At 39.5% G+C, this 21,433-nt stretch overlaps 2 protein-coding genes across 16 annotated transcripts in view; one reads left to right on the forward strand and one right to left on the reverse strand.

Moving 5' to 3' along the window:
* The window catches only part of RTN4 (reticulon 4), a 135,959-nt gene extending 118,508 nt beyond the window's left edge, over positions 1 to 17,451 (forward strand). For all 6 annotated transcript variants that reach the window (XM_060411569.1, NM_001375595.1, XM_042245143.1 and 3 more), the window contains 6 exon segments: positions 700 to 907; positions 4,368 to 4,506; positions 15,119 to 15,188; positions 15,784 to 15,830; positions 16,020 to 16,078; positions 16,462 to 17,451. In XM_060411569.1, coding sequence (XP_060267552.1) covers positions 700 to 907; positions 4,368 to 4,506; positions 15,119 to 15,188; positions 15,784 to 15,830; positions 16,020 to 16,078; positions 16,462 to 16,504 — 566 coding nt within the window. In that variant the 3' untranslated portion in view covers positions 16,505 to 17,451.
* Positions 17,452 to 17,620: 169 nt separating this feature from the next.
* The window catches only part of EML6 (EMAP like 6), a 324,086-nt gene continuing 320,273 nt past the window's right edge, over positions 17,621 to 21,433 (reverse strand). For 8 of the 10 annotated variants that reach the window (XM_060412191.1, XM_060412190.1, XM_012171476.4 and 5 more), the window contains 2 exons: positions 21,180 to 21,280; positions 17,621 to 19,561 (listed from right to left, as the gene is read on the reverse strand). In XM_060412191.1, the coding sequence (XP_060268174.1) occupies positions 19,537 to 19,561; positions 21,180 to 21,280 (126 nt within the window). In that variant the 3' untranslated portion in view covers positions 17,621 to 19,536. Of the gene's footprint in view, positions 21,281 to 21,433 lie in introns of all 10 variants that reach the window. The other 2 variants (XM_060412185.1, XM_060412184.1) reach the window with 1 other exon arrangement.

A 21,433-nucleotide genomic window follows, 5' to 3' on the forward strand; every position in this document is an offset into this window, starting at 1 on the left:
CAAGAGTATATCCGTATTTATTTTACTATAAGAACGCTCCCTGATCCCAACTGTCCACAATCCAGAAAGGGATGAACTATGTTTAGCCTGTGAGTTACAGAGCTCTTGGGCCTCCTGCAGAGGAGGGTTATACATAATTATGTTCTCCTTGGGTTGTACATAACCTGATCCTGAGACCACAGGCCCCTGGTAATTCAATCCCCACAGTGGCCTGTGACCATGGGCCAAGAGCAGGCTTGCTAGGTTAGGCTTTGACTCCTTACTATTAATAAACATTATATAATAGTGTAACATGTTTTCTTCTTTGACACCTAAAGTTTTATGGCATTACATTTACCTGTTCCTAGAGGAAAGTAGCTTTCTGGGTAGTGTAAAGGCTATTTCCCTCTGTTATTAGCTTTGTAGGAAATGTTTGTTTCAGTGATAGCCAGGTTAGGTTATCGTTTTGTGAAGTTTCTCAGAGAACTCTTAAAAGCAGAGCCGTGAAACTCACCTGTTTAGTTTTTAGTAAAGTTTTCATTTCTTAGCATGTTTTGAGTTAGTAGTTTTTCTGTGTTAAGATATTTTTTTCTGTTATTTGAATATATATATATATATATACTTAAGGCCATTTTACTTTTGTAGGTAAATAAAAATGTGGCAAGTAAAAATGGGTAAGATAATGTTCTAATTTCGGATCTCTTCTTTTTACATCTTCAGTTGTTGACCTCCTCTACTGGAGAGACATTAAGAAGACTGGAGTGGTGTTTGGTGCCAGCTTATTCCTGCTGCTCTCACTGACAGTATTCAGCATTGTGAGTGTAACGGCCTACATTGCCTTGGCCCTGCTCTCTGTGACTATCAGCTTTAGGATATATAAGGGTGTGATCCAGGCTATCCAGAAATCTGATGAAGGACACCCATTCAGGTGAGATGTCTGGAAAACAAGGCACACGTTCGCAGCACTGCAAACAGTCTCAGTATTGACTGAGACTAATTTCTGCTACTTGTAGAGTTACAGGCATGCTTTTTTTTTTAACTGCTAGAAGAAAATTGCAAATTTTTGCTAAAAAGCTATACCAAAAGCATTTGCTTTTGAGATTTCCTAATGGTCATTTCATAGGCTCCTGATGGAAAAGCCTGGGTCTATGTATCATTAGCCGTAGCCTAACTCCACTACATGTTAGTAATATTTACTTATTAGAAGTAGGTGTTGGTTACCTAATTTTACTTTTAAGGAAGCTGTGTCTTTTTCACATGTTTGGGATTGGCGAGAGTTGTATTTTCTTTTTTTTAATTTTTATTTTTATTTTTTTTAGTTTTTTATTTTTAAAATTTTAAAATCTTTAATTCTTACATGCATTCCCAAACATGAACCCCCCTCCCACCTCCCCTCCCCATAACATCTTTCTGGGTCATCCCCATGCACCAGCCCCAAGCATGCTGCATCCTGCGTCAGACATAGACTGGCGATTCAATTCACATGATAGTATACATGTTAGAATAGAGTTGTATTTTCTTAATTGATTACTTTTTAGGCTCTCTGAGATTATGCTTTTCCATTGTGCTTCCTCACTCTGTCTGTGTCTTTTCTTACCATTCCTTCCTACTCTGTTTAGTTTCTTCTGCTCCTTCCCTGAGGCATTACTTTTATTATCCTTTGGAGAACTCCTTTATTTCACCATTTTCTTGTCTGTAAACTATCATCTTCTTACCTTATTTTGACAAGTACGCTAGCATTATATCTTTGGTTGCTAATGGGGTGGACACACCTCAGCTTGGATCTTCTGATCTCACTTCACATTCAGCACGTTCCCCACCCACATCCCCTCCTTTAAAAACTGAGATAAATATAATTCACATACTGTGGAATTCAGTGGTTTTCCATATATTCATGGAATTACACAACCATCACCATCTCATTCTAGATATTTTCGTTATACTCAAAAGACATTTTGTATCTATAGCTGCTCCCCACCCAGCCCCTGACAGCCACTAAATTTTCATATTTTTAAATGAGTCTTCTATCTCAGACTTAACACCAGTTTCTATCACTTAACACCCCTGTTGTCCTAATTTCAGGTTCCCAGTTTTCATGAGACTCTGAGATTAGACATTACTACATTTTACAGAGGAAACAAACTGAATTCAGTAATATGAAATTGCAGTTTCAAAACAGCAGTTATATCATGCCACAAATTGTAAAGGAGTATGATTTTTAGTTAGTTACACTGAAATATATAAAAATGTTGTCAGGTCAACAATTCTAAATTATTATAAATTTTACATATTGTTTGATTTAACAAAGACTTTTAAAAGAAACTAATAAAACATTATCATTAGCTCAAAGGTCTTTTATAGTCATAAAGTAAATTCAGCTAACATGCCAATTTAACCGCCTTTTGGACAGTTTTCCAAGTTCTCCAGTCACGTTAGTAAAGTTAATATCATGTAGTTGATATGTAATACCTGTGGTCTCTGGGAAAGAGTGACAACTGTGCTGCCATTGCAGTAACAGCACAGAAATGCCAGGTGAATGAATGTAAATATCTTCTGGTGCGTGCCTTTGGGCCTCAGCAGGAGCAAAAGCAGTGGTACAGAGAAACAGAATACAGCTAAAGTCATATCAGCCACTTCTATATTTCTTAAAACTGCATTAATAAACTTTTTCTGGTTTAAGGGTTAGGTGTGAATGTTTGACCATTTTTAATTGTTGGCCGATAAATAATGATGGACTGGGAAGCCAGGCATGCTGCAGTCCATGGGATCACAAAGAGTTGGACCTGACTGAGTGACTGAACTGAACTGAAATAATTAGACATTGTACTAATAAAGATAATGTTCTAGTCCTTGACAGTTTATACTGTAGTAGAAAAAAATGTACAAGTATACACGTCTATATTTCAGGATGGATATGATAATTACTGTAAGAATAATACAAAAGAAAGCATTATTTGAGTTACATAGTAGGGTGGGGGAGAGGCTTTCATGTATGGGTGGGATTTGAGGTGGTGCTGACTGACTTGGGTGTGCTGTCGCCAGAGGTGAGAGGAGGGCGCTGTGGATGGGGAGGAGAGCATGAGGGACAAAGCCTCCCAGGAAGGTTAAGAACGTTCGATGAATAGCTTAGTTTTGAACTACAGCAGAGTAGTGAGAAAGAAGATTGGAAACATTCAGGGTTGGAAAGTCAGAATCATAGAATGTTTGAGTTTGAATGGATTCAGGAAGTCTGTTTCTCTAATTTTGTAGAGTTGGAACCATGACTCAGAGAATTTACATGCCTTTGCAAGGTTAAATACCTAGGTGGTATCAGGTCTTCTGATTCCTACCTGAGTTCAGCCTGAATAGCACTATCTAGTATAGCTCAAAAAAAAAAAAAAAAAAAAAGGAACCCAAATAAATCCACTTGAATTATAGTGATGGTATAGTGGCTAAAAACAAGGAGATATGTTTGGGCGTATTGCAGGAGTAAAACTAGGAGACAAGGAATCACTAGAGAGAACTGTAATTTCCAGCGTAACTAGTGTCCACAGACGTGGGGAGTTTTTGAGAGGGACTGGATAAGGAGCTGCTTCCAACAGATAAAAGAGAATAGCACTTCTGATTGCTATTGTTTGAAACAATTCCTGCTGACTTGGCTATTTTTCCCCATTACAGTTGTCTTCTTAAACTTGACAGTTCCAGCTATTTCACTATAGATTGGAGCACCTGATTGAACAGTCCGGGGCTTGATTTATTGGTGTTTTCATTCCAGTATTCTTGCCTGGAAAATCCCATGGACGGAGGAACCTGGTAGGCTACACAGTCCATGGGGTTGGAAAGAGTCAGACCTGACTGATTGACTTCAGTTTAAAGTCCCTTCACTTTAGGGACTTACCTTCCTCTAAAGATTAGGCGAAGAGAGTGTAGTTATTTGGAAGTGAATAGGATCTTTGTTAGGAAAAGTTGATAACATTTTGTCTACCTGAAAAAAACAAATCCGCAATAATAACTACATTAATTGAGTGCTTCTTTGTCCTTGATTGTGTTAATAAGCAATTTACTCATTGAAATCTCAAGATAATCTCTGTTGTATAAATGAGGGAACTGATTTAAAGGGATGACTAAATAACTTCTAAAGTTACACAGCCAGGTAAGTGGCAGAGCTTAACGTTCAAGCTCAGATAGGTCTGACTTCAAAGGACATGCTTGTTTTCTGTACCTGCCTTATCAATCAAACACCCTATGCTTGGTGAGCTTTACATTGTGCTTATCATTTAGAAGGAGTACGCTTCTATAGTAAAATGTTTTACTAATGTGCTCCCTTATGGATATCTACTTGCCAATTGATTGACATTTGTAAAAAATCATTCCAGTCAGTGACAGTTAAGATGTGTCTTCTTTTCTAGGGCATATTTGGAATCTGAAGTTGCTATATCTGAGGAGTTGGTTCAGAAGTACAGTAATTCTGCTCTTGGTCATGTGAACTGCACAATAAAAGAACTCAGACGCCTCTTCTTAGTTGATGATTTAGTTGATTCTCTGAAGGTAAGTTTATTTGCTTCCACTTTTTGACATACCCAGAATTTAACATTGGAGTTAAGAGAGTAAAACTCTGTTTTCTATGTTAAAGTAAATGATAAAGATATAATGAAATCATTACTGTAAACTTCTGTTCTGAAATTCAGAATCAAATAAAGTATTTAAGATGGAGGAAAGTCAATTCCTTTTTAAAGGACAATGTTATAAATTCTAAGTTTTGGAAATCATAAAGATTAAAAGTGAGAATTTTGGCTGTAAAAATAAAGATTATCTACTAGCGCGACTTTGCTTTCACTTTTCACTTTCATGCACTGGAGAAGGAAATGGCAACCCACTCCAGTGTTCTTGCCTGGAGAATCCCAGGGATGGCGGAGCCTGGTGGGCTGCCGTCTGTGGGGTCGCACAGAGTCAGACACGACTGAAGTGACTTAGCAGCAGTAGCAGCAGTAGATTTAATGCCAAATATTATTTCATCTGGTTTGACTTTTAGAGTCTGGCACTTAATTTCTTAGCTTGTGTGTAATTCATATATACATATAAGCTATTTCATATCCCTACACTTTTTTCAAATGTTTTCTTGAAAAGTGTTAATATTCTGAAACGCTTCAACTAATCATCAGTTGGTAATCTTTGGAATTTAGTTTTTGGATCTTGCTGCTGCTGCTAAGTCTCACCTTGTAAGTAAGCTTGCCAGAGTTCAGACTGATTCTAAATGAGCACTAAATTGGTCACATAATGTGAACCCCAAGAACTGGGACTATAGTACTTTTCCTTTGTGTAGAACCTACTGTCTGTGTTTTGTGTTTTACTGCCTGTGACTTAAGACAGACTTGTTTCCTATCTAAGCCTGGGTAGAAATGTACTATGGTAGTAATTACCACAATTTCTCTTTTCCAAGAGACACGTACAAGTTTGCAGTTTGTTGTGCAAACCAAGGATGTCATAGCAATAGGACAATTGGGCCTTTAGATTTGGCAAAACAATTTCTGTAGTGGTCAGAATAGGCTTAAATGGTCAAAGTGCTTTTAACATGTATCTTAGCCTTAGTAGGCCAGTAATGGACATTATTTTCAGCTGTATGCTTCTCTCAGTTTATTAAGACTTGGAACCTCAGTTACTAATAACATTAATGGTAAAAAATTGAGTTTCCTTTTATTATTTATTATCTCTTTTGTGTAGAGTGCTTGCATTTAGTGACCCATTCTGTAGTAGTGCTTTAAAATAATCTGATGTCAGTCTGTAAATAAAGAGATCATGGTTATATCACTGGGATCTTTGATTAGTATCAAGAGGAAACAAATAATATTTGGGAGCAAATCAAATTCAACCTTGTACTCATGGGTCCTGGAAGAAACCAGTTTCTATTCATTGAAGTGGTATTTGCAGTGAATAGCTTGACTGCTGGGGGTAGAACATGTTTGAAAAATTATTGAGGGGAATGCACTAGTGTAGTTTAAAATGAAGGGTTTTGTAGATAGGAGTTGATTGAAAGGAACACTAAATAGTGACGTGGAGGTTCAAACAGCATAGGGCCATCTCTGAATTTGGCAGTCAAAAATCGTTGAGGGGGAACAGAGGGCTTTGAACAAAGGCATCATGAAGGTGGATTGAGGAGTCTTTTTTTTTTTTAATACTTATTAATAAAAACTGCAACAGATATAAAGTAAAAGTCCTCATGTTTGCACTGTGTAACAGTGAAGGCAGTTATGCATGTCTAACGTTTTTCTTAAGAGAAGAGGCATTCTTGAAGAAATCTGTTTAAAACAAAACAAATTGATCTGGGAATGACTCATTCATTGTTTTCTAGAGCTTCAAGTTTCCCCTGTCTTTAATCAGTTGAAATCTTATTCTTTCAGAGTTTATTGTCATCTACACACAGTTCTCAGTTATGTAGATGTGGAAATATTTGCAAAGGCTAGGGAAGTGAGAAAATATTACAGGAGGACTGATTAAATACTTTAGAAAACCTTTAAAATCTGATTTGCACAGATATTTGAGAGTAAAAGGAAATTTTATTAATAAATACTTTTATGAGATAATTTCTTTTTGCTGTTAAATCTCATTTTAAAAATTTCCTTTGAAAATTACCTTGGGTTTTTTGGGTTTTTTAAATGAGGAAGCTAACGTAAATGAAAGAATCTGAACTTGGTAAATTCTTGTCTTTAGTGATTTTGCTAATTTGAAGGTAATAGGAAGTGGCATATAATGAGATAGGTTACTTTTTGGAACACTTAAATTTTATGAAATTATCTTTTATTTTAAAAATATTGGTTTTTAATATGGGGGGGGGGGAAGCAGTTGAATTAGGAGCCTAGTTTACTACTGCTTCTCCTTAAGGATTAGGAAAGAGAAAACGTCCTTGAATGCTTTTCCAAAGTAGTGTTTTTTTGGCAAGCCCAGAGCTCAAGGAAAGCTGCTTGGTGACTTCTGCTGAGGCAAATTCATTCAGGGCTCCAAATAACATTTGTATTAGTACTCTGAATGATCCTTGCATTTAGGTCTCAAAATCTGTTGAGGCAAGGAATAAAGCAGGGTTTCTGTCGTATTTTTGCAATACAAAGCCCTCTGATAATATACATGGAGGGTCTTCCTTGATAAACTTTGTGGTTCTGCTGTACATGGGGTACAGTTAAACCTTTTCTTACATCATTGTGTATGGGTAGTATAGATTCCACTTGTTTTCACTGAATCAGGAAACTAAAGAAACACGGGATACTTGCTTAATATGTCTTACTGAGAAAAGCTGAGGAAAACAAAACGCTTTTATCTTTGGCAAATGGACTGTTTTAATCTTGAAAATTCTAAGATTTTTCCACCTCTTGAGTGTCCACTTGTGTTCAGTGCCCCCATAGTTTTTATTCATATAGAGAGCATTTTTAAAAAGATTATTTTCCTTCCGACTTATTTACCCTTTGCATTTTAGCCACAGCAGTTGGTGGGAGAATCATATTCTTCCTCCCTAAAGCGAGTAAAAATGTTTTTACAGATCTTTTTTTTCTTTCTCTTCTTCAATGTAAAGGAAAAATCAATTTGCTCTGTTAAATTGATTGTATTTCCTTTTATTTAGATTTTGAATTTGGAAAGTTTGCTAATAGCCCCTGTCTCTGCAGTTCCCAAATGAATTCATCTTGTTAAATAACAGAGTTTTTAAAAAATTTATAAGAACCAGCTTTTGATTGGGATTACTTTTATTTTATATCGTTCATAGCTAGGAAAATGGACACCACATTAATTTTAAGAAAATACAGAAGGAAGTAGTCTCATTTATAATTTTTTTCATTTAGAAAATAGACATTGTATTAAGCTCTGTGGCTTATTTAAAATAATAGCTGTTTAAAATTTGAAAGAAGTTTCTCTATACATCACTATCTTTGTGTTTCATGCCCTCAAATTTATATAATCTACATTTCTAGATTCTGGGTCATAATTACCACTACATCTATTTGAAACCTTCTTCCTCAGAAATTACAAAATTTAGAGTTATTATTCTTAGCATGTGAAATTTTTCTTCTCCTTTCTTACTGTCATATTTTTGGAAGTGTGTGAGGGGGCCTGGCTATTCTATAGGTTATTCTGAAGAAATAACCAAACCCCAAGGTTCATCAGGCCTGTTGGAAAAGATCTGACATGAGACGGTGGTTATCAGTGTGCCTGGTCTAGATCTCCCTTTTGGTGGTTGACCTGGACAAATAAAAATAAGACACATGCTGCGGATTTCTCCTTTTAAATTCTTGTGTACAGTTGACCCTTAACCAGTGTGGGGATTAGGAGCAGTGACCCCCCCACCCCCTCCGCACACACAGTTGACAGTCTGTGTGCAGTTTACAGCTGGCTCTCCACAGCCCCAGTTCCTCCTTATCCAAGGCCCCTGGCTCCAAATTCACAGGTTTAAACAATTGAGGATCCCGTAGTATTTACCACTGAAAAAACTGTGCTGACAAGTGGACCTGTGTAGTTCACACTCATGTGTTCAGAGGTCAGCTGTAATGGCTGCATTTCTTTCGTTCCCTTGCAGTTAACTGCAGGCTTCTAAATCTTAGAAAAGGTTTCAGGTGTCCCTAGATTGAGAAACAGTCCATTTGCCAAAAAAGACTAATTCCAGTCAAATATTATGGGCAAAATCATTGACAAAATATTTCTAATTCCATTCAGTAGCATTTATTTCAAACATTAGTATAAAATCTTACCACAGGCAAATGTTTTGATCAATCCTCAGGATTTGTTGTAAAGTGGGTTTGTTACATGGAATGCCAGACATAAGGTAAGGGGAAGAGAATTAAGGGAAAAGGAGGTAGAGGAGGAGGGTCCTCTAGTCAAAGTAAGCTGTCAAAGCTGTGTATGTGCCCTTTTCTTGGAGAGCCTAATGTGTATTACCTTATTAGTTTCTGAGAAGTCCAAAGGAGGCTGGATAACTTGATTTAACCTAGTGATATTTGTCAACCTTGTTTAAATAACACCCATTACTACCAGAACCATTGTATAAGATGGTTGAACAAATTTAAACCACCTGGTTAAGGTTTAATTCTGTTCTGTGACTGACCTTCTGTGTAAGGGGTCTTTTAGATGGGGGCTCTTATTTTAAAACAATGGCTCTCAGTCTTGGCTGCACATTGCAATCACTGGAAGCTACACAATTTAATGATACTTGGGAGGGGGAAGAGGTGGGAGTCCCATTCCCTGAAATTGTGATTTAACTTTTCTAAGGACACTGCTTGGATAGTCACTGCTTTTAAAAGTTGTGGTTTAAGCTGTATGTAACCCTGGGCTATAGTTTTCTTGCCACCCTCCTCATTAGAAAAGTACGTGAAGGTCTCCACTGGGCTCAGCTTCACTAGGGAGTTCTGCCTTTTGAAACCTCAGATCCCAAGAAAAAGTCTAGTACTTTCAATTCAGTTCAGTCGCTCAGTTGTGTCCAACTCTTTGTGACCCCATGGACTGAGCACGCCAGGCTTCCCTGTCCATCACCAGCTCCCAGAGCTTGCTCAAACTCATGTCCATCGAGTCAGTGATGCCATCCAACCATCTCATCCTCTGTCAGCCCCTTCTCCTCCTGCCCTCAATCTTTCCCAGCATCAGGGTCTTTTCAAATGGGTCAGGTCTTCGCATCATCAGGTGGCTAAAGTATTGGAGGTTCAGCATCAGTCCTTCCAATGAATATTCAGGACTGATTTCCTCTAGGGTTGATTGGTTTGATTTCCTTGCAGTCCAAGGGACTCTCAAGAGTCTTCTCCAACACCACAGTTCAAAAGCATCAATTCTTTGGCACTCAGTTTTCTTTATAGTTCAACTCTTGTATCCATACCTGACTACTGGAAAAGCCATAGCTCTGACTAGATAGACCTTTGTCTGCAAAGTAGCGTCTCTGCTTTTTAATATGCTGTCTAGGTTGGTCATCACTTTTCTTTCAAGGAGCAAGTGTCTTTTAATTTCCTGGCTGCAGTCGCCATCTGCAGTGATGCTGGAGCCCAAGAAAATAAAGTCTTTCACTGCTTCCATTGTTTCCCATGTTTTTTGCCATGAAGTGTTGGGGCTAGATGCCATGATCTTAGTTATTTGAATGTTGAGTTTTAAGCCAACTTTTTCACTCTCCTCTTTCACTTTCATCAAGAGGCTTTTTAGTTCTTCTTCACTTTCTGCCATAAGGGTGGTGTCATCTGCATATCTGAGGTTATTGTTATTTCTCCCGGCAATCTTGATTCCAACTTGTGCTTCTTCCAGCCCAGCATTTCACATGATGTACTCTGCATATAAGTTACATAAGCAGGGTGACAATGTACAGCCTTGATGTATTCCTTTCCCAATTTGAAATCAGTCTGTTGTTCCATGTCCAGTTCTAATTGTTGCTTCTTGACCATACATATTTCTCAGGAGGCAGGTCAGGTGGTCTGGTAATCCCATCTTTTCAAGAATTTTCCACAGTTTGTTGTGATCCACACAGACAAAGGCTTTAGCGTAGTCAATGAAGCAGATGTTTTTCTGGAGTTCTCTTGCTTTTTCTATGAGCCAGCAGATGTTGGTAATTTGATCTCTGGTTCTTCTGCCCTTTCTAAGTCCAGCTTGAACATTTGGAAGTTCTCAGTTCATGTACTGTTGAGGCCTTGCTTGGAGAATTTTGAGCATTACTTTGCTAGCGTGTGAGATGAGTGCAATTGTGTGGTAGTTTGAACATTCTTCGGTGTTGCCTTTCTTTGGGATTGGAATGAAAACAGACCTTTTCCAGTCCTGTGGCCACTTCTGAGTTTTCCAAATTTGCTGGCATATCGAGTGCAGCACTTTCACAGCATCATCTTTTAGGATTTGAAATAGCTGGAATTCCATCGCTTCCACTAGCTTTGTGTGTAATACTTTCTAAGGCCCACTTGACTTCATACTCCAGGGTGTCTGGCTCTAGGTGAGTGATCACACCATCATGGTTATCTGGGTCATTAAGGTCTTTTTTGTATAGTTCTGTTTATTCTTGCCACCTCTTCTTAATACCTTCTGCTTCTGTTAGGTCCATACCGTTTCTGTTCTTACCAGATACTAAGACCAGGTGTTTTAGGCAGAGGTTCTTATTTTTCTGTCACATGACTTTGCATGATAAACACTGGATTCTTTATGAAAGTAGACTTTCAGGTAAAATATATGTTAAAATTTTAATAAAATGTCTAGCTATATTTGTCTGAACATCAGGTAACCATAATGTTCCAGAATTCTGTCTGAAATCTGAAAATGAGAAAAAAGGCCAGAATTCCAGAAATAGGTGACCCAAAAGAACATTAAATATAGCCCTCAGGCTCTTAGGCATTTATTAACATACACATTTTGACAGTTTCCTTTCTGGTTCCTTTGGCTCGCAGAAAATTTAGATAGGAAATGAGCTTGTGAAAATGTGATTAGTAATGAATGAGGCTGAAGATAGCGAAAGTCAAATGATTTTCATTGTTTAAAACTGCAGAAAAAGTTTGAAAATGTGAATTGCCAAAGTGATTTCTGAAATTGTCATGCGCCCTCTGCCCATTTTCCTTAAAATGCCTCCCCACCCCATAGAGACATCATCTAATCAAATCTGCAGAGCTTTTCAGTGAGGTAGGCCTGTGATACACACTGATTGAATTCCCTATACCCCAGACAAAAGACAAGACATGGCCTTTGCCCTTTTCCAGTAAGTATTACTAGACCTTCACTGTGCTTTGCCCCCGCTTTCCTCCTGTCTCATTACTGCCTAAAGAGACGTGAGCCTTTGACTTCCTCAGTTAGTATATATTGGCTGCAGTGTTGCCAAGTGTTTGCCATGGAATAGCATAGAATTTGTAGGTTTAAAGTATTCATTGGACTTTTCCCTGCTTCTTTATAACAGCACGTACATTCATGACCGTTAATAAATGGAGGAGGGCATGGCAACCCACTCCAGTATTCTTGCTGAAGAATCCCATGGACAGAGGAGCCTGGCGGGCTATGGCCCATAGGGTTGCACAGAGTCAGACACTACTAAAGCAACTTAGCACACATGTACTCTGTAAGTGGCTTTACTGTATAGCAGAGCAGAGATTCTGGAGTCAGATGAACCTACAATTATTGTCACCTCTGGTTTGGCAACTTGCTCTCATCTTTCTGTATCTTGTTTTTTTCTTTTATGGGGATAATAACAGTATTTAACTTTTGGGGTTATGATGAAGTAACTGAGAAATTTGTTAGTTGCTGTTATTACATAATAAATTTCAGTAATTGTGCAATTGTTGGATGTTAGCTCTTAAGTCCTTTCTCTTCTGATGGAGTCCTCTCTGGAAACCCTTACCCAGTATTTTTGTTTGGGGCCCTGAAGTGTTAAATTTTCTCCAGACTTAGCTGCAACATTTGTAAATTCTGTGATAGCACATAAAAATGTGAATTTCTGGATTTCTCTCCTAAAATGGGGAAACATGGCGGCACTGGCCTGGAACGTTTACTTGTGGAGCTGGATTGCAGGTGCTTCTTGAGAGGTAAAAGGCACATATCTGCCTTGGTCCTCACCGAGACTCCCTCAGGCATTTGTGTCACCAGCCTGCCCCCACAGAGGTCTGAAGCCTCCCTCCATTTCTCTCTGCACCTGGATCATCGGGCTTTTAGAACATGTCCTGCAAGAGGCAGATCTAATGACATCTGAACCCCCTACATCACCTTGGTGTGAAGACTTGGGCTTCTCTTTTTTTATGGATTTAGAGTGCAGCCTTGTCAGTGACTTTATGACCAGATTAGGACTTATGTTTAGCTTGTGTGTTAGTTTCTGAATTTTGTCATGGTAAGGGTATCTTTATTGCTAAAGCAATTTCTCCTAAAACGTAGGTTGACCCTTCTCTTCCTGACTTGGTGGATGGAGATGGATGAAAATAACTGTTGCTCTATGGTAAACTTGCTCAAGTGCAGGAGTTATATTTAGCTTTTGCAATAGGAGTCTGTAGAACTATGCGAGAGGGAAAGGGCTTGCTAACTGGAGTCACACTTCAAACCCTTCTGCCAGAGGTTCCATAGAAGTTGCAAAGACCAGGACAGCATTTAATTTTTGATTTGCACTTGGCAGCTGTTAAGAATGCTTGATATTTGCTCACTTGAACATTAAATTCAGTTACAGGGGTAACCAAAGTGTTGCTCTTTGTAGAACTGACAGTTGGTGCAGGAATCCAAGATTCTTCCTAACCTGCAGTAAATAAACTTCCTAGAGTCTGAATACTTTAATTACGGCTCAGTACCCAGCTCATGGCAACCCACCTGGTAGGCTACAGTCCATATGGTCGCAGAGTCGGACACGACTGAAGCGACTTAGCATGCACCCAGCTCATAGTAGGTATTCAATCAGATTTTGCTGAATGAATGCTACATGGACAAAGATATTTGCTTTAGATAAGAGTTAGGAAGCTACTGTTCGGTCTGGCTTGTGACCTGTTTTTGTACAGTCTGGGAGCTGATTATACTTTTTACGGTTTTAAAGGATAATATTCAAAGAATATGTGACAGAGATCCTTTGTGGCCCATAAAACCAAAAATGTTTGTTTTCTGTCTTTATTTACAGAAAGTTTGCTGATCCCTTTTTTAGATAATGGAGGTGCTCACTCCTCTCTCCTTTTCATTTATACTTTGCTCTTAGAAACCGAAATAATTGTCGGTGGTGGCATCGTGGTGGGATGTTTGTGACCTACTAAACAGGGCAGAGAGATTGCCAGACATATGAAGGCTTTTACTAGGAAACAGAGAAACTGCTTCTGCTGAATGTTTAATAAAATCCAGACTGACTTGGTGTTTATAAGTCTTCAAGAACTGCTTGAACATATCACTGAGTTTTTACTATATGGTGTCACCAAGAACTGGAAGAAAACTTTGAAATCCTCTTATTCAGCCATTCATGAGTAAACTATAATATGGTGAGGAAATAAAGGACTTCTCAAAATGAAAGCACTTTACAGAAACAAGGCTTTTCCCAAACTGCTATATTTAATGATTTTTTTTAATTGAAGATTTTGAGATGAGGCTTACTAAAATAGGAGTATTTAGTCTGCACTGCAGTCCCTGGGAGGAGAAGGCAGTGGCACCCCACTCCAGTACTCTTGCCTGGAAAATCCCTTGGACGGAGGAGCCTGGTAGGCTGCAGTCCATGGGGTCGCTAAGAGTCAGACATGACTGAGTGACTTCACTTTCACTTTTCACTTTCATGCATTGGAGAAGGAAATGGCAACCCGCTCCAGTGTTCTTGCCTGGAGAATCCCAGGGACGGGGGAGCCTGGTGGGCTGCCATCTATGGGGTCGCACAGAGTTGGACACGACTGAAGCAACTTAGCAGCAGCAGCAGTCCCTGGAGGGCACAGTGAAATATGACAGTATAACCTCAGTTCTAGCAAGTTCCTAAACCTCTGTTTTTTCCTTAGTGTCTTCATCTGCTGTGGTAATGATAGCAGTGCCCACCTCGTAAAATTGCTAGGAGGAATACATGAATTTGTATTTGTAAAGCACTTAAAACAGTGTGTGGTACTAATACATCAATAGTAAGAACTGGGTTAGTGTTTGCTAAATAAAGAAGGCAGTGGCTAAAAGAATAATAATGGTCAATTTTATTATTAGGTTTAAAAGTTTGAGTCCTCCTCATTGGCTGTTAAAACATTTATTACTGGAGAGAAAGTCCTTCTGATCCTTAATAAAATGTTAGAGCTGATATCTTGGGTGCTTGAGACATAGTCTCCTTGCGCCATTATTGCTTATTCAGATATATGTCTGAGTCATTCAGCTCATGTAAATCTTGAATCACTTGTTGGTACTTGAAAATCATTTTCAATAGTTAATTCTCACGATAGCTTTCCAGTCTTCCCATTTTAGAAGTTGAATACTATAGTAGAGCTGGAGGGGCTTTCTGATTTTAGAGGAAACAGAATCAACTATTTGGTAATGTACTTCAGAGGAAAATGAATCCTATCTAGTAACTGTTTTAATTAGATCCTGAAATTCCTGAATCGAGCCTGGCAGCTTAGTGAAATATCCATATTGTTTTTACCCAATCTCCAAGGAGTATGCCTATAGTAGTTTGGCATTTACATGGGATATATTTATTTGAAGATTTAATTTAAAAACTTGACTTGAATTTTGTCTTTAATTGGCTGTTATTCTCTTACAGTTTGCAGTGTTGATGTGGGTATTTACCTATGTTGGTGCCTTGTTCAATGGTCTGACACTACTAATTTTGGGTAAGTCTACAAAACCAATAGAATGAAAAATTTTTTAAAAGATTGGGGACTTCCTGGCAGACCAGTGGTTAAGACTCCATTTTTCCACTGCAGAGGCCATGGGTTTGATCCCTAGTGTGGGAACCAAGATCCTGCATACTGCACAGCACAGCGAAAAAAAAAAAAAAAGGTGTGCAACGAACTTCAAGATGTTTTAGTGGAAAATATTCTTATACTGTAGAAAAAAATAGAGGGATATACACTAGAGGTTGTGACCGTAAATAAATTGCTAATAATTATACTATTTATGGAAATGCCACTTACTTCCTGAAGACTACTCCAACAGTGATAAACCAGATCAAGAGTGGCCTTATTTGATTTTATTTCATATGTCTAACTAACTAGGGATGCCTATATTTTATAAAGTCTGTAATGTGAAGCCAGGAGTGGCTCCTGGCTCCCTTGGTTAATTCATTCCTCTGTCCACCAGCAGCTGTGTCTCCCTGTAGTAGGAACATTCCTGGCTCTTAAGAGTGCTGCCAGTTTGATGACTTAGGTATGATTTAGGGAACAAACACTGCAATCTACTTTAAAGCCTGTGTATTTCCTTTTTCAGCTCTGATTTCACTCTTCAGTGTTCCTGTTATTTATGAACGGCATCAGGTAATTTAACTGTAGATTTCAGAATACAAACCTCATTCTCTTATGTGGAACTTAGAAATGTCAGTGCCAGTTTCCAAAACCTTATGAAAAACGAGAAATGTGGCAGTTTTAAGCCTTTAATATGTTGGAACACAGTTCTAAGATTTGTTAGCCATGGTGATTTTCTAATAAATTCTTTATCTCTTTCAGGCGCAAATAGATCATTATCTAGGACTTGCAAATAAGAATGTTAAAGATGCCGTGGCTAAGTAAGTATTTAAAATCTGCACTTTTTTTACACTAAAGCTAGGCGTACTGGACTTTGACAGTAGTGCAGTATTTTCATGTTAAGACATAGTAGTCAATTTCAGTCAGACCTAAAGTGTGAGTTGCCAAAAATTTTCTTCTTAACATTTGGATCATTGATTCTGTACAACTTATATGTATCTAAGGCTTTGAGTCTAATTTGTGAGGTCAAGGTGGCAAAGTTATAGCTTGTAGTTTGACAGACAGCCTTAGGATTTTATTTCTTGTATAAGCTGAGCAATGTACATGTAAGTCTTGAAGGATAGACATTTTAAGAAGCAGAAAACAAAATATTGTAAATCCACAGTATTTACACTGACCTTTTCCCCCTCCTTCTCATTTGTAGAATCCAAGCAAAAATCCCTGGATTGAAGCGTAAAGCTGAATGAGAAAGCCTGAAAGAGTTAACAGTAGGAGTTTATCTTTAAAGGGGATATTCATTGATTCCACTGGGGAGGGTCAGGGAAGAACAAAGCCTTGACACTGCAGTGCAGTTTCACAGATCTTTATTTTTAGCAACGCAGTGTCTGAGGAAAAATGACCTGTCTTGACTGCCCTGTGTTCATCATCTTAAGTATTGTAAGCTGCTATGTATGGATTTAAATCGTAATCATATTTGTTTTTCCTGTATGAGGCACTGGTGAATAAACAAAGATCTGAGAAAGCTGTATATTACACTTTGTCGCAGGTAGTCTTGCTGTATTTGGGGAATTGCAAAGAAAGGGGAGCTGAAAGAAATAACCCTTTTCACAGTTTGTGCACTGTGTACGGTCTGTGTAGGTTGATGCAGATTTTCTGAAATGAAATGTTTAGACGAGATCATACCACCAAGGCAGGAGTGAAAAAGCTCGCCTTTCCTGGTATGTTCTAGGTGTATTGTGAAATTTACTGTTGTATTAATTGCCAATATAAGTAAATATAGATTATATATATATCTATATATAGTGTTTCACAAAGCTTAGACCTTTACCCTTCCAGCTGCCCCACAGTGCTTGATACTTCTGTCATTGGTTTTATGTGTGTAGTTCCAAAGCATATAAGCTAGGAAAAAAACATTTCTAGGCGCACTACCATCTGTTTTCAACACAAACCGATGCCATGCAAACAGAACTCCTCAACATAAACTTCATTGCACAGACTTACTGTAGTTAATTTTATCACAAACTCTGGACTGAATCTAATGCTTCCAGAAATGTTTGCAAATATCAAACATTGTTATGTAAGAAATTATAAATGATGATTTATACAATTGTGGTTTAAGCTGTACTGAACTAAATCTGTGGAATGCATTGTGAACTGTAAAAGCAAAGTATCAATAAAGCTTATAGACTTAAAAGATGTTTTGTATTTTGGTTTCATGAACCTGCTGTAGAATGAAAGTATTAGACACAAAGGGTAGACTTCGCCTCCACCAGTGTGTGCACTGGCTTGCACTTCCAGAAAGGCTTTAAGCTCAGTGTAGCCATGTTTATTACATAATTAAATCTATTTGACACATACCAAAATGTTTTTAAATTATGTATTTTTTATACTTTAATTGAAAATAAATTCATGCACCAATATTTTAACATATGGAATACAGTGCAGGATTTATGAACATACATAAAATCATACCATATAAATGTTTACAAATCAGATTTAAGAACTTTTCTTGACACATAGACACTATTGCTCTTTAAATACAGTGTGTACATATATCATCATTGATAAATTTGTTCTTCACATAGTTATTTCAATGCAAGATTCAATCAGTATGAAAGGTCAGTGTACAATATAGGCAGACATGGTTATCACTCAGCATCACCAGTCACATGGATACGGAAAACAGAATTAGGGCTGCATAGGGACTCTAACTGTGGGCCCAACAACCTATCAGTGGATTAATGTAAGGCATTAGTAAACTGGCATATAAAAATAGCTTAATGAGAGATCTAATCCATTTAGAATGTTGAAGCACTTCTGTGGTAAATGTTAATCTATTTAATTGAAAATGCTTCGTTTCACTGGTCCTCTAAACTGACAACTGAAAATAGCCAGTAACTCAAGATCCAGAATTTTAGTTCACTGACTAGAAGGTCTAATTGGTATAATGTATGTGCTCAGAGTCCCAGTCTGTCCCCAGCCTGCCTTCCCGCACGTGCCACCATCAGCCCCTCTTGTTAGTGGTCAGCAAGCGTCAAGTATGATGGTAGGTTTGTCCAGGGTGATTCTGATTTTGTTGGCCAAGTCACATTCTGTCATCCAGCCAACTCTGAGCTACATTATTTTGTTTTATAATCTTGAGTTATCAAATACTGCTTTGGGCTTAGAAATTTGTTCTGCAGAGATTTTTTGAATCCAGACTTGACCTGTACCGTTCACCTGAAGCACACCACTGGAATCAAGTCCACCCCACTCTGGGAGTGGCCCTCCCAGCGCAGCCTCCAGGCACCTCCTCTATTACCATTTTAGGTTCAGTAGGATAAATCAGCTCATCTTCCTGGACCTACTTGAGCTTTTCTTCCCCCCTTCTTCTTCTGTTTTGTAGTAGAGTTTTGTTTTATTTGAAATGTTTTGGATGTTGTGGGTTTGGCACGCAGTATAATGAAACCCACTCTACCCACCCACCTTCCAACACCTGAACTTAAGTTTCTTTGCTGCTCAACTTCAAATAGCCACTGTTTCCCAAGTACGTAACTAATGTCTTTCCTTTGGGAAGCCTTGACCTAAACACATGACATGGGTGACCAGGAATCTGCTGGGATCCTGTAGCCCTCCTCAGTTTTGAAGTTTTAGCACCATATGAGATAATTTGTGGGAGGTGAGATAGCAGCCCACACAACTGGAAGCTTTCAAAGGCACTTAATGGATATAAAACTCTGCAAACAAAACATTAAAAAAATTAAGTTTCTCAACTTGTTCATACATGGCTCATTTGGTTTTGAAAGCTAAATGTGGAGAACAGAGGCTATCAGTATTTCTAGTATGTCAGTGAATCTAACTTAAGCTGTCCTGTTCAACTTCCTTATTTGTAAAAATGAACATTTTTAAAGTATATAGAAACATAATAGCAAAACATCTTTTGTAAAAGTTTTGATGCAAATTAAAAGCTACATATTGGTTAGGGTAACTGAGGCTTTAAATTTTGTCAGTGGGCTACATTATCAGATAGGATTTCTTTGTCAGTGTAGTGAGTACGTGTAGTTTTTAGTCTCAGGAAGAGAGGCAAGCAGTCTTAACACGTCAGCACTGACCTTCCTTCTTGACATCCCAGTTTTGGAAGCTCCAGGTGATGGGAGCAGTCACATTTCATCAGCACTTGGAGCTCATGTAGCTTGTTGCGGCGCAGACCTTTCCCAGCAGCTGGCAGCCAGGAGGTAACCTCGTCATGGCCTCTGTGGTTGCCAGCCGTTGGCGGCAGCAAGAAAGCGGATTCTGGCATTTACAGGCATCGCCACACAAATACACTGAAAAGACAGACCAAACATTTTGCAGGGCTGGACATCATAACTATTGTCAAGTGACAAAAGTCATTCTTGCCAAGAGCTCCAGAGTCAAGCTCAGGCTGAACATTTCGATTTCAATTTTAGAAGACAAACCAGGGATCTTGCCACCAATTAAAGGTCTGTTGGGTTGTTTTTTTTTTAAGGTCTACGTTATCTGTTTGGTCTGGCTCTTTCAGCATGTCCCTTCTGAACAGGAGGACTGCTGGCAGCTTGACTTCACACTTCTCTCTCGTTACCACTGAAGAGGTTTTATCAGCTCCACTCAAGCAGGAGAGCTCTTTCTAGTGTTGAGCACAGGGCCAGGGGTGACAGGAGCCCATGGCTGCCGGGCCGAGGGGGCCCTGTGTTGGGAAGGTGACATCCAAGCCCTTTATAATGACCGATAGCCCCCTCAGATCTCCAGGTTAACTCCTGTCTCCTGTGGCTGCTTGCTTACAGTTTGGCTGGTGCTGCTGTGGATGGGGGTCCTCCCGCCCCTCCCCACCCCAGGAGCTGCTGCTGGCCCTCTCCCAACGGCTCTCAGTGCCTGCGGCGATTGACACAGTGGCCTGGAGATGGATGTTTCTGGGGGGGCCAGCAGAAAGCATCCTTTGGGGCCATTTTCTACAAAATGCTTTTGGATAGAAAGTGGGTTAAAATTCTCTATAGGTACCTTTTCCACAACCTTACTCAGACTACTAAAAATGCATGCGTTTCTTCTTGATGTCCCTGTGAGCCCAATCCTCAACTGAACAGAAACCTGTATTCATGTTTCTGTAAAGCTCTTCATCTACATGAGATGTGGAGAAGCTGAATGACTTCGGATGACCTCGTGCTGGTCCCCCACACTCCAAATAAGAAAGGCCCTTGGTGGAGGGACACGAGAGAGCTCCTTGGATAGCATCTCTGGAGTAGGCTGCTAGGGGGTCCTTCCAAAAGCTCGGAAGACCAGTCATGCCTCCCAGAGCATGAGGCCTGTTTCTCACTGAGCAGTGGTGAAGGTTAGGGGCAGACCCAGTTTAGGAGTCCACACAGCTGGTGGAGGTTCTCCGGCTACTAACCAGCACTGGTCCTAATGGCTTCACTCCTTGTCTGATCTCACGTGTAAAATTGGGTAATGTGTTCTGTGTGACTGAGGCCCAATATTACTATTTATAAACCTCTTACAGAGTTGGGGATTAATCATCCATGTAAGAACTCTAGTGATGAACTGGAAGTTCTGAGTTACAAGGCCCATGGATCAAGATCATTCTAAGCTCCTGATTATATGCAACAGCCCACAGCTCCTACTGAAATCGCCGCGTGGAGGTTGGGTCTCTCAGCACCTGCCCCTCCAACCAGCAATGCTCAGAGTAGCTCTGACCTGCCCTTGGCTTCACTCCAATCCCAGGCCAACCTAGTGGTGACAGAGGCCCATCACAGTTAGGGTTTGGGGTCACTGGAGACTAAATACCTTACACTGGGGAAGTCCTCACTGCATCTCTTGGTCACTTCCCATACCAGCCCCTCCTGTGTCCCTGGGAGGAGCTGACAATTGAGGTGGGGATGGTAGGGGGGAAGGCCAGGCCTCGGGGCAGAGCCGGATGAATCAGGTTGGTACCTGCAGTCGTCTCCTCCAGTGCTGACTACATACTTGTCGTCATGAGAGAAACGGATGTTCGTCACATGAGCTGAGTGACCGAAGTAACGCTTATGTTTGGCCTGTGAGCAAAAGGGAATGGAGGTGACTAAGAGAGCCTGTCCTTCAGCAACCCTGGACCACTCCCAGGACTCTGCTCCACTTCCCCAGGCTTCCCTTCACCCACGGGGTGCCTGTTAGGTCTGCACGTCTCTGGGAGCCAGCCCTTCATGGCT

This window comes from Ovis aries, chromosome 3, assembly GCF_016772045.2.
Source record: "Ovis aries strain OAR_USU_Benz2616 breed Rambouillet chromosome 3, ARS-UI_Ramb_v3.0, whole genome shotgun sequence".
Lineage (NCBI taxonomy): Eukaryota > Metazoa > Chordata > Mammalia > Artiodactyla > Bovidae > Ovis > Ovis aries.